The 13,052-nt window shown below is 46.8% G+C and overlaps 2 protein-coding genes across 2 annotated transcripts; both read left to right on the top strand.

The window, feature by feature from the left end:
* The first annotated feature begins 4,635 nt into the window (after positions 1–4,635).
* Positions 4,636–5,612, top strand: LOC125508175. The gene has a single exon (XM_048672782.1). The coding sequence runs from the start codon at positions 4,651–4,653 to the stop codon at positions 5,377–5,379; it is 729 nt and encodes a 242-aa protein (XP_048528739.1). The 5' UTR covers positions 4,636–4,650; the 3' UTR covers positions 5,380–5,612.
* A 3,215-nt stretch (positions 5,613–8,827) lies between these two features.
* LOC125555763 lies at positions 8,828–9,770 on the top strand. Its single transcript, XM_048718618.1, has one exon. The coding sequence runs from the start codon at positions 8,872–8,874 to the stop codon at positions 9,661–9,663; it is 792 nt and encodes a 263-aa protein (XP_048574575.1). The 5' UTR covers positions 8,828–8,871; the 3' UTR covers positions 9,664–9,770.
* The last annotated feature ends 3,282 nt before the right edge of the window (positions 9,771–13,052 follow it).

The raw sequence follows: 13,052 nt of genomic DNA, 5'->3' as shown, positions 1-13,052 counted from the left end.
TCAAGATTTGTTCCTACTCATTCTTAGTTATACAATGTCTAATACCATCTACTCTTTCTTTACAAATGTGGGTCATCCCAAAAGTATTGTCTTAAATCAAAGAAGATTTTTTATTTTTTGATAGGTAAAGTTAGGTGGCAAGTATTTGGCAACAATATAGTTTGCATAATCAGCATACCAGGGATTTTCACGAGAGGAAGCATTACTAACAACTAATTTCTCATCCAGAAAACTATCATTAACAGGAATAAGATCATCAATTATTTTTTCCTTCCTAGAAAAAATATCAGTTACAGGATGTTCATCTCCCTTTCTATCAACAATATGCAAATAAAACTCTTGTAATAAAAGAACTCATCTAATTAGTCTAGGCTGAGCATCCATAAGATATTTAATAGCAGCATGATCAGTGTGAATGGTTACTTTAGAATCAACAATGTAAGGGCCAAACTTATTACAAGCAAAGACAGGTGCTAAATATTCTTTCTCAGTAGTAGCATAATTTCTTTGGGCATTGTCCAGAGTCTTGCTAGCATAATGAATAGCACTCCATTTCTTATCAATTCTTTAACCAAGGACAACCCCTACAACATAGTCACTAGCATCACACACAATTTCTAAAGGTAAATTCCAGTCAGGTGATTGAACAATAGGATCAGTAATGAAAGATTTCTTAAGAATTCCAGAGGCATCTCTACAATCATCATCAAAAACAAATGTAACATATTTTTTGTAAAATATGGGTAAGAGGCCTAGAAATTTTAGAAATGTCCTTAATGAACCTTTTATAGAAACTAGCACGACCAAGAAAACTTCCTATACCTTTAATATCTCTAGGGCATGAAATTTTCTCAATAGCATCTACCTTTGCTTTATCGACCTTGATGCCTCTTTCAAAAAAATTATGACCAAGGACTATAGCTTCATTTACCATGAAGTGGCACATCTCCCAGTCCAAGACAAGATAAGTTTCCTCACATATCTGCAAGACTTTGTTAAGATTGTGCATGCAATCATCAAAATAAGTCACATTGATGGAGAATTGTCCATGAAAACTTCAACAATTTTATTGCAGAAATCAAAAATATGACAGTTGTGCTTATGCATGTTTGAAAGGGTAGTAGGTGCATTGCATAAACCAAGGCATATGTCTATAAGCATGAGTTCCAAAAGGACAAGTAAAAGTGGTTTTCTCTTGATCATCAGGATGAATAGGTATTTGAGAGAAACTAGAATAACCATCTAGAAAGGATAAGTGTGTATGTTTAGATAATCTTTTTAGCATTTGATTAATAATAGGCAAAGGATAATGATCCTTCCTAGTAGCTTTATTTAATTTTCTAAAATCAATAACCATCCTATAACTAGTAACAACTCTGTGTGGGATAAGTTCCTTTTTATCATTAGGAATAACAGTAATGCCACCTTTCTTAGGAACACAATGAACAAGACCTACCCATCTACTATCAGCTATAGGATTATAACTGCCTCCAAAAGGTTTAATATTTCATTTCTTACCATTTCCTCCAGAAACTTTGCAAACTTTGACCAAATTTATTGACAAAACTATTTATATCTATAATACCAAATATATAAATGTGGAACTAATTATTATAATGAATCTAATGATATATTCATGGCATTCTAAATGTAAATATTTTTCTCTAGAAATTTGCCAAAGTTTGCGAGGTTCTAAATATAAATGTTTTTCTACATTGTGGAACGAAGGGAGTATTTCATTGCAGGAACCTCACGAGTCCATCAAGATCAGTCATTAGGATGATAAGACGGCACACATATACAAAACATTGATGAAACTTAGCTCCCTGAGTCGAGAACGTATGACTGCCTTCCATGCGAGCATAGCTGCTCGTATGGGAGCTCGTATGATCTCCAGACATCTTCATAAATTGGCCAGAACCTTCCCGATCTTGCTCTGGTTTCGTCCCGGTTTGTTCCTGCGGGATCCTTGGCAGATAAGGCATCATTTGTGCAGGGATTTGACCCCCCTAGAGCCCGTGGATGAAAGTGAGGAGGCTACATCAATGGAGGAGACCCGAAGAGGCCTCCTATATGAATAGCTCCAATCCTAGCCGCCGGGATCATCATCCTCATTCCACCACAAGTTCGCACAGTCACCAGGAGGCTCTCCCATCTCATCTAGAGGGAGGCCTCTCCCTCCATCACCATCTCCACAAAGGCCACACAAGAGGAGGAGGAGAAGGCTCCGCCGCCATCACAGAGCACTGGGCATAGGCAGGGCGTGTCGGTACCCATCTCCATCTCCGTCCTCGCACATGTATTTTGTAAGATTGAACATGTTGATGGCAGCTACAAATCATTCCTCTTTGTGTGTCTATTCATCCATGTTTGAGTAATTGATCCGGTTCTAGGTTGAGGTATGATCTAGTATGCACAACTAGTCTTTGTGGCTTTGTTTAGTATTTACTCTCTTTCGTATTGCCACTTAGACGCTCCTCTACTACTAGTGAGACCGAAAGTTCGATGTTGATCGCCATCGATGTCGCTCGTGCCATACGGCGGCGAAGCAGGGAGCGTGTTGTCCTTGGAGTGTCCAACGCTCATCGGTGACAACTACACTATGTGGGCGATCAAGGTCGAGGCCAACCTCGACGCGCATGGGCTGTAGGGGGCGGTGGCTCCGACGGACGCGACGATGGCGGTCGACCCGAAGAAGAACAAGACGACGAGGGCTTACCTACTCGGAGCGCTCGCCGAGGACATCCTGTTGCAGGTGTCGTCGAAGGAGGCGACATCGGAGCTGTGGACGAGCCTCAAGGCACGATTCGTTGGTGCGGATTGGGTCAGGGTGGCTCGGCTGTCCACGCTCTTCAGTCGGCTGCGCATGGCAGACGGCGAGTCACTGGATGCATACGCCGGCAGAATCGGAGGCATGGCGGCGCACTATGCGGGCTCGGGACGACGCCGACGACGCGACAATGGTCAAGAAGCTGCTGGACATGGTGTCGGACCGCCTATACGTTGCGGTGGTGGGCACAATGATGGCGTTGTCTCGCGCCGTGGTGGCGTCGACGACAATTGGGTCTAGCAAGGTCGTTGGTCTTTCCTGAAGTGGAACAATGGAAGATGACTGCGATGGATTCTAAATCGTGCGCATGCAGTGCATGTTGAGAGTCCTGTAAACCGGTTGGTGCTATCGGCTCTCTATGGGGTCGCTTGATGAAGGCCATCATATTAGATGATATGCCTTGGCGCAAGGTTAGGACTCATCATCAAACTTATAGATGTAGCGATAGAGATGTCCAGGAAGATGGCTTTGGATTGATTCATGTATTTGTTTTGCCGGACTCTGTTGAATATATAATTTAGTAAGAAAAAAACGCATCACATAGGAAAAATTCCTAAAAGATAGAATCCTACAATAATCTCATGAATTTTCTTTGTACCAAGGAGGTCCCCTAAAGTGCCATTCTTTTTTAAAAAGAAGAAAACTTCATCGAGTATTTAATTCGTATATGGCTTCATACTAAGGTGGTGTTTGGTTCTGTACTCTTACGACTTTTTCTAGTCTCAACTAAAAAGTCCCTAGTCCCTAAAAAGTCCCTCCCTGTTTGTTTTCAGAGACTAAAAAGTCCCTACTCCCTTCCTAGAGGTTATTAAATGAACATGTTGCCCCTAGTATATAGAAAAATAACAATCAAACCACACCATGGGATGGCGGGTCAATAAGTGCATGGAGGGGTATTGTTGAAAAAGTCCCAAAAAGTCCTAAAAAGACTCTCCTTGAGAGTCTTCTTCATTTAGTCCCAAATGGCTAGTTTAGTCTCTAAAAAATCCCTCCCGTTTGATAAAAAAGTTTCTAAGAGGGACTTTTTCTAGTCCCTACACAAAAAAGTCTCTGGGAACAAACACCCCCTAAGACGGACTATCCATCGGCAAGTTGACCATATGCAATCAAAACTAAAGAAAAACAAGAAATTCGTAGGAGAAAGAAGATACTATGAGAAATTAAGAAGGAATGGCCAAAGGATGACCGGCCTCATATTCAATCTGAAATGCATGAGTGCTGTCGAGGTTAGCACGTTGAGGGAAAACCAGAGATGAACAGAAGACCAGAATGTAAGCACGTAGTATGTTGAATTGTTGGTATGCCAAAACCACGTACTAGCATTGCAAAGAGTTGCTGCCCTTGTAAGGGAAAGAGGGTCAGTGACAAAGAGCTTGGATGTCTGGATAACTGCGTGCTATGCAAGGGAAGGGACGCGAGAGTTGCACATATAGCACAACTTTGTAAATCCACAGAATAGGTCCAGATTTTGCAGCGATGGCCATTGTCACTACAATTTTAAACGAAATTTTACCATAACACAAACATCCCTCTCCTTTCCAATACACCGTCTACCCTTAAAATTCGCTCAATAATGGAGTAATATCATAAAAGGGCACCATCATCTCGTGGTAACTTTACAAATTTAGCAAGCCAACAGACAGTGGCCGAACACCACAGGAAAGCCCACCTGAAAAGCTGCCACCGTCCCACGATCCTCCATGTTCCCACAGCTCTCGTCCCATTATAGTCAGGTTTTAATCATCCAGCGAGCTTTGCGCCGATCACATACCGCTATTACGACCACGCGGTTCGTCTCATCGTCCATTGCCTGGCTGCACATGGCCATTGTCTCCGACGACACGCTTCCTCCTCCTCGTCACATGAGTTGTGTCCAGTTGTTGCGCACCGCACCGCGCCGAATCCAGTCGCAACGCGGCCGCATCGCGCCGCGCTACCGTTCTCCTCCGCCCCGCTCCGCGTCTTTATTATTTGGCTCGGGGGTTGGGACCCCTTTCTATTTCACCAGTCCCACCCCCGCCGCTCCCCAGCCTCTTCCCACTTTATCCCTCTCGCCCACCTCCCTCCTCTCCTCTCCTCTCCCCTCCTCTCGTCACACCGCGCCAGCTAAGGCTTCGCTGTGCGCTCCCCTCCCCCACGCGCATTCATTCTCGCCCGCTACCCCTCGCCGCCGCCGCGCCATGGCCGGCGTTAGGAGCCTCGTGCTGCTCCTCCTGGTGCTCGCCGTCGCGCTGTCCGCCTCCGCCTCGTCCATCGCCGGCGGGGACCACCTGCAGCTCGGCCTCCTCTCCGGCGGCGCTGGCCGCGGGGAGTGCAGGGGCACCGTGGCCGAGTGCGGCGGGGAGGACGCGGAGGGGGAGCTCGGGTCCGCGTCGGCCGAGGCGCACCGCCGCGTGCTGCAGGGCCGCGGCTACATCAGCTACGGCGCGCTGCGCAGGGGCACCGTCCCCTGCAACCGCCGCGGCGCCAGCTACTACAACTGCCGCCCCGGCGCCCAGGCCAACCCCTACCACCGCGGATGCTCCCGCATCACCCGCTGCCGCGGCTAAGCCTCGGATCCGCGCCCAGAGATCACGTCCTCTCAGTTCAAAAATAAGCTGCTTCTCGTGCTGTTCTTTAAGCGGTGCCACTAGTATACTGCTGCTGCTACTATTTATTAGTTAAATTTCTTTGGTTGTTGCCGCTGCTGTGTTGGCCTATTGGGACATTTGTTGCCGTCGTTGTTGTAAAGTATAAGAGAGATTTGTGCCTTAATATGAAGAGATATTTGTTATTCTTTGAAGTTTGCATGCCCCTCTTCCCTTCATCTTCTTGGAGTAAGATGATGAACTTGAGCTGCTTTCTTGTCTGTATCAAGAGAATGCTTTGCTATTGTTAAATGATTGGTGTCGGGAGAAAAATAAATTCTACTAGTACGAGCTTTCCTTGTGGCGTTCAGGTGGATCTAGAGCGTAGAACCATCTGCAATTTTCGTGTCTAGAGATGAAGTGCTATCACCAATTTGTAGATCTTGGCATGATGGAGGAGGAAGAGCTATATTTTGCTCTTCCTCCTTGCACATCGTTGCTGTTTATTTTTGGGCCGGGGAGGGAGGTAGGTAGGTTGGTTTGTTGAGGCAACAGACAAGAATTAGTGGAGGCCATGTTGCTCACTGCCTCACTTGTCGCTCCTGCCATCTTGAAGCCAATTCCATTTGCGTAGTACTACTACAGTAGTACCATAAATCAATCGAGGGTGATAATTAACTCAGTTAGTGGAGTACTACTACTAGTGCATCATTTCATTTCGCCAAGTACGGGGAAAAGGGAGAAGATTGAGTAATTGTTGCAGTGGTCATGAGCTGCGCAAATTGAACCATTCTCTTCTCTGAGCTACTCACTGTGAAATGACTCGATGTTGAGCTGCGGAATTGAGCCATTCTCTCAGGCTCATCCACTGTGAAATGACTCGAGGTAGTAGCTGATCATTGAAGTGAAAGGTTTTTGGAATTGGTGCTTTAAAATTGGCAAATGGGGTTGGTTGAAAGGAATAAATGCCGTGTCCTTGGGGAGATGAACTGGCTGGCGATTCTTTTGTCCCTCCCCGCCGCGTGTCCTGCGGACTGTTGTTTATCGAGGGGAATAAATGGTGGCCTGCATCTGCATGCCTGTCTGCCAAGATTACCCGTAATCAAAGCCTTGGATCCGTGGAACAAGCGTATTTTATTCTGCTGGTGGTTGAGTGCCGTGTTGCGAAAATAGTATAGTTCTACTCTCCTGATCACGGCGTGCATAGACATCGTCGTGACCTGCTTCTCCTCCCTCTCGTGGCCCGCGGGCATCGTCGTGCTCGTGCCCTGACCAAACGGGCCGGGCCACGAGCACGCCCGCACAGCCTGCCATGGGCCAGGCATGCCCACGTCTAGGGCCGTGCCTGGGCCTAGAGGCTGGGCATGCGGGCCAGCACGGCACAACCTATTTACTACTCCCTTCATTTCATAATGTAGTGCTTTCTTTATCTTCGTGCTTCAAATTCGACCGTAAACTTAACTATCAAGACCAATTGCGACGGGAGTAAAATTTATATCAGTGAATTCGTATTCGAAAGAAGTTTTTAATTATGTAACTTTTTTTCCCGCCGCAATCGGTCTCGTTCGTTAAATTTATGGTCAAAGTTCGACCTTGGGAAGCGCCGTCGCACTATATTTTGGAACGAAAGGAGTATTGTTTTTTATGTATATATATATATATATATATATATACTCTCTCCGTTTCTTTTTACTTCGCATATAAGATTTGGTCAAAGTCAAACTACACAAAATTTGATCAAATTTATATAAAAAAATATGAACATCTACAATATTAGAACTATATAGTATGAATATACATTTTGTGGTGCATCTGATAATATTGATTTTATATTGTTAATGTTTATATTTTTTAATATAAAATTCGTCAAACTTTACAAAGCCTGACTTTAATCAAACCTTATATGCAGACTAAAAAAAACAGAGGGAGTACTAAAGAGGTAATATCATCGAAAGTCATAGAACTTATGCCTAATGTTCAGTTTGATGCTAAAACTTTAAAAATACAAATTTATGATCATTTAACTTCACATTGCGTGTAAACACGGTCAGAAAATACGCATGCAAATGTATCAGGCTGTATGGCCCTCACTGTCAACGAGTGATGGAGCATGTGTGACTCATTTTTGTGTAAATCACCCTCATATTTTTTTTGCGGAGAAAGTCAACCAGTGTACTGCATAAATGTACGAAAATTAACACAAAAAATGAGAAGAGCCTGATAGAACCCACGACCAATGTTCACGACACAAACCAGCCAACCACCCTTCCCATTGTCATGTCATGTATGGATAGCAAATTTAGAACGTGGAGCTTAAATGATATTTATTTTTCCGCATTTAAGCTATTTTATCAAATACTCCCTCTGTAAATTAATATAAGAGTGTTTTTTTTGCGGGGAATATAAAATAGTGATCTAAACGCTCTTATATTAGTTTACAGAGGGAGTACTTAAAAAGAATGCAAGATTCTCATTTTATCTTTCTTCTCACCATCTCTTTGTCTAACCTTGCATGTATATGATAATCAATCACCTTAATTTACTTACCAAACTTGTAATCAAAATATAAGGCAATATACGAGAAGAATTTGATAAACATTTATTTACACAATTGCATTATTATTGACAAATAAATTACAAGCTAACATATTAAAATATTTATATCCTGTTATAACGCATCAATCACTTTAATTTACTTACCAAACTTGTAATCAAAATATAAGGTAATTTACAGACAAAATGTGATGAACATTTATTTACACCGTCACATTAATATTGACAGGTAAATCACAAGCTAACTTACTAGACTATTTATATCTTGTTATAACACACGGACATTGTTCTAGTTTTACGTAAAACATGTAGAGGCGCACACTGCTGCTACTGTCGACTCCGTTAAGCAGGACGAGAAGTCATGTTTTGGTAGTACTTACAAGTTATTTAGATTGAGAATTAGAAGAGCGCTCCCCCCCCCCACACCCGGCGTCCATCCCGGACGCGGCGTCCACCCATGGCGTCTGGCTCGCGGAGCCCGTCTTCTGTCTCCTCTTCGTTCCATGGCGGGCGGCCGGTCGTGTCTGGGCTGGGAGTGTCCGGCTCACCTGGATCTGCACGCTCCTCGTCAGTCGCGGGTGCCAGGCAGGAGGTGGAGATACCGGCGGCTGCTGGCCCCTGGAGGAGGAAGGGCCCATCCCGCAAGGCTATGTGGCGCCGCCGCAAGGCGTTGCGCCGCCATCAGGAGGCGGTCCGTCCGGGGTCATCTTCCTCCTCCAAGCGGCGTCAGATCCCGCCGGACCTGCATGGTCTCTGCTTCCGATGTTTCGGGGAAGGTCATCGCCGACAGGACTGCACCAATGATCCTCTTTGCATCCGCTGCGGGCTCTCGGGGCATGTCTCTTCGCAGTGCACGAGGCCGCGCAGCCCGATCTCGGCGGAGGATCTCCGCAGGCGGTCATCGCCAAGGCCTCCAGGGACATGCCGGTGCCTCGGTTGGACCGCGGCTGCGAACGGAGGCTGTGGGAGCCCAGGCAGAGCGCGCCGTGTGCGCCGCTCTCGTCGGCCGCGCCCAGCCCCCTTCCCGTGTTGTCCTCCCTCCCAGTGGCGGCGCCCCTGTCGGAGATGTGCATCGTCCAGAGGTCGGCTGGCATGGAGGATTTGGAGCGTCGTCTCCAGCTTGCGGTGGTCGTGTATGTGGGGAATGCCAGACCACCGGTGTCATGTGAAGAGGCAACGGTGATGCTTGCTGCTCAGCTGGACATTCCTCGGCATCGATTTTTGGTTCACAAGTTTTTCCTGGAGGACTTTCTGGTCGTTTTTGCTTCGCATGAGTTCAGGAACAAAGCGCTGGCAAGCCCGGTGGTCCAGCATCAGGGGGTTCAGCTCCACATCAAGCCATGGCCGCGCCAGGCTCATGCGACGGCTAGGTCCATGCGTGTTCAAGCTGATATTTTGATTGAGGGTGTGCCTTCCCATGCTTGGACCAAGGATACGGCAGCGGAGCTGCTCGGCAGCTCCTGCCTGATTGATAGCCTTGCGCTGGAGACAGAGAATCACGAGAATCTCTCCCTCTTCAAGCTGAGAGCTTGGTGCGTTGATCCGGATGAGGTGCTGGTCAGCCGCCGGCTACGGGTTCCAGAACCAGAGCCGGTGGCTGCGGATACAGCGGAGCGGCGTCCTTCCTTCTGGCAGCTATTGGAGTATCCCACGCTGACCCACATTGGGAGGTTAAGAGATTTCTCACCGCCGGAGCTCGAACGTGGACAGTGATAGTGTTGGGGAACGCAGTATTTCAAAATTTTTCTATAATCACGCAAGATCTATCTAGAAGATGCATAGCAACGAGCGGGGATAGTGTGTCTACGTACCCTTATAGACCGAAAGCGGAAGCGTTATGACAACGCGGTTGATGTAGTCGTACATTTTCACGATTCGACCGATCCTAGCACCGAAGGTACGACACCTCCGTGATCTGCACACGTTCAGCTCAGTGACGTCCCACGAACTCTAGATCCAGCTGAGTGTCAGGTGAGAGCTTTGTCAGCACGATGGCGTGATGACTGTGATGATGAAGTTACCGACGCAAGGCTTCGCCTAAGCACTACAACGATATGACCGAGGTGGAAATCTATGAAGGGGGCACCGCACACGGCTAAGACATCAATTTGTGTGTCTATGGGGTGCCCCCTCCCCCGTATATAAAGGAGTGGAGGAGGGGAGGGCCGGCCCTCTCTATGGCGCGCTCTAGGGGGAGTCCTACTCCCACCGGGAGTAGGATTCCCCCCTTTCCCTAGTTGGAGTAGGAGAGGAAGGAAGAAGGAAAAAGGGAGAAGGAAAGGGGGGCGCCGCCCCCCTTCCCTAGTACAATTCAGACCCAAGGGGGAGGAGGCACGCGGCCTTCCCTGGCTTCCCCTCTCTCTTTCCACTAAGGCCTAATAAGGCCCATATACTCCCCGGGGGGTTTCGGTAACCCTCGGTACTCCGGTAAATACCCGAACTCACCCAGAACTATTCCGATGTCCAAACATAGGCTTCCAATATATCGATCTTTATGTATCAACCATTTTGAGACTCATCGTCATGCCCGTGATCACATCCGGGGCTCCGAACAACCTTCGGTACATCAAAACACATAAACTCATAATACCGATCGTTACCGAACGTTAAGCGTGCGGACCCTACGGGTTTGAGAACTATGTAGACATGACCGAGACTCATCTCCGGTCAATAACCAATAGCGGAACCTGGATTCTCATATTGGTTCCTACATATTCTATGAAGATCTTTATCGGTCAAACCACATAACAACATACGTTGTTTCCTTTGTCATCGGTATGTTACTTGCCCGAGATTCGATCGTCGGTATCTCAATACCTAGTTCAATCTCATTACCGGCAAGTCTCTTTACTCGTTCCGTAATGCACCATCCCGCAACTAACTCATTAGTCACATTGCTTGCAAGGCTTATAATGATGTGCATTAACGAGAGGGCCCAGTGATACCTCTCCGGCAATCGGAGTGACAAATCCTAACCTCGATCTATGCCAACTCAATAAACACCATTGGAGACACCTGTAGAGCATCTTTATAATCACCCAGTTACGTTGTGACGTCTGATAGCACACTAAGTGTTCCTCCGGTATTCGGGAGTTGCATAATCTCATATTCATAGGAACATGTATAAGTCATGAAGAAAGCAATAGCAATAAACTAAACGATCATAGTGCTAAGCTAACGGATGGGTCTAGTCCATCACATCATTCTCTAATGATGTGATCTCGTTCATCAAATGACAACACATGTCCATGGCTAGGAAACTTAACCATCTTTGATTAACGAGCTAGTCAAGTAGAGGCATACTAGGGACACTCTATTTGTCTATGTATTCACACATGTACTAAGTTTCCGGTTAATACAATTCTAGCATGAATAATAAACATTTATCATGATATAAGGAAATAAATAATAACTTTATTATTGCCTCTAGGGCATATTTCCTTCAGTCTCCCACTTGCACTAGAGTTAATAATCTTGTTCACATCGTCATGTGATTTAACATCAATAGTCCACATCTTTATGTGATTAGTTCACATCTCCATGTGACTAATACCCAAAGGGTTTACTAGAGTCAATAATCTAGTTCACATCGCTATGTGATTAACACCCAAAGAGTGATCATGTTTTGCTTGTGTGAGAAGTTTAGTCTACGTGTCTGCAAATTTCTATGTCTACAATACTCTGCATGGAGCTACTCTAGCTAATTGCTCCCACTTTCAATATGTATCTAAATCGAGACTTAGAGTCATCTAGATCGGTGTCAAAAGCTTGCATCGACGTAACTCTTTTATCACCTCCATAACCGAGAAATATTTCCTTAGTCCTCTAAGGATAATTTTGACCGCTGTCTAGTGATTTACTCCTAGATCACTATTGTACTCCCTTGCCAAAATCATGCTAAGGTATATAATAGGTCCGGTACACAACATAGCATAGTTTATAGAACCTATGACTGAGGCATAGGGAATAACTTTTTCATTCTCTTTCTATTTTCTGCCGTGGTCGGATTTTGAGTCTTTACTCAACTTCACACCTTGCAACATAGTCAAGAACTCCTTCTTTGACTGTTCCATTTTGCACCTGCCTGTACGAACGGCCGGGACTGGCCGTTCATACAGGCAGGTGCTCAAGCGGAGGGTGGGCCTGTCTCATTGGAGACTGCCTCGGATGACGTCGCGGGTGTTGGGGAACGTAGCAGAATTTTAAAATTTTCTACGCATCACCAAGATCAATCTATGGAGTCATCTAGCAACGAGGGAGAGAGGAGTGCATCTACATACCCTTGTAGATCGTGAGCGAAAGCGTTCAAGAGAACGGGGTTGATGGAGTCGTACTCGTCGTGATCCAAATCACTGATGACCTAGCGCCGAACGGACGGCACCTCCACGTTCAACACACGTACGGTTGGGAAGACGTCTCCTCCAACTTGATCCAGCAAGGGGGAAGGAGAGGTTGATGGAGATCCAGCAGCACGACGGCGTGGTGGTGGAAGCAAAGGTGATCTCGGCAGGGCTTCGCCAAGCTCAGGAAGAGGGAGAGGTGTCACGGGAGGGAGAGGGAGGCGCCAGGGGCTAGGGTGCGGCTGCCCTCTCTCCCCCCCACTATTTATAGGACCCCTAGGGGGGGCGCCGGCCCTAGGAGATGCAATCTCCAAGGGGGGCGGCGGCCAAGGGGGTGGAGTGCCCCCCAAGCCAAGTGGGGGCGCCCCCACCCCTAGGGTTTCTAACCCTAGGCGCAGGGGGAGGCCCATGGGAGGCGCACCAGACCACTAGGGGCTGGTTCCCTTCCCACTTCAGCCCATGGGGCCCTCCGGGATAGGTGGCCCCACCTGGTGGACCCCCGGGACCCTTTCGGTGGTCCCGGTACAATACCGATTACCCCCGAAACTTTCCCGATGGCCGAAACTTGATTTCCTATATATAAATCTTCACCTCCGGACCATTCCGGAACTCCTCGTGACGTCCGGGATCTCATACGGGATTCCGAACAACTTTCGGGTTACCGTATACTAATATCTCAACAACCCTAGCGTCACCGAACCTTAAGTGTGTAGACCCTACGGGTTCGGGAGACACGCAGACATGACCGAGACGACTCTCCGG

This window comes from Triticum urartu, chromosome 5, assembly GCF_003073215.2.
Source record: "Triticum urartu cultivar G1812 chromosome 5, Tu2.1, whole genome shotgun sequence".
Classification (NCBI taxonomy): Eukaryota; Viridiplantae; Streptophyta; class Magnoliopsida; order Poales; family Poaceae; genus Triticum; species Triticum urartu.
The sequence above is the reverse complement of the archived record's forward strand: the minus strand, read 5'-3'. Positions and strand labels throughout refer to the sequence as shown.

What these genes read in the sequence shown, in the direction of transcription:
- LOC125555763 (XM_048718618.1), top strand. Translation starts at nt 8,872, where the DNA reads ATGCCGGTGCCTCGGTTGGACCGCGGCTGCGAACGGAGGCTGTGGGAG.
- LOC125508175 (XM_048672782.1), top strand. Translation starts at nt 4,651, where the DNA reads ATGGCCATTGTCTCCGACGACACGCTTCCTCCTCCTCGTCACATGAGT.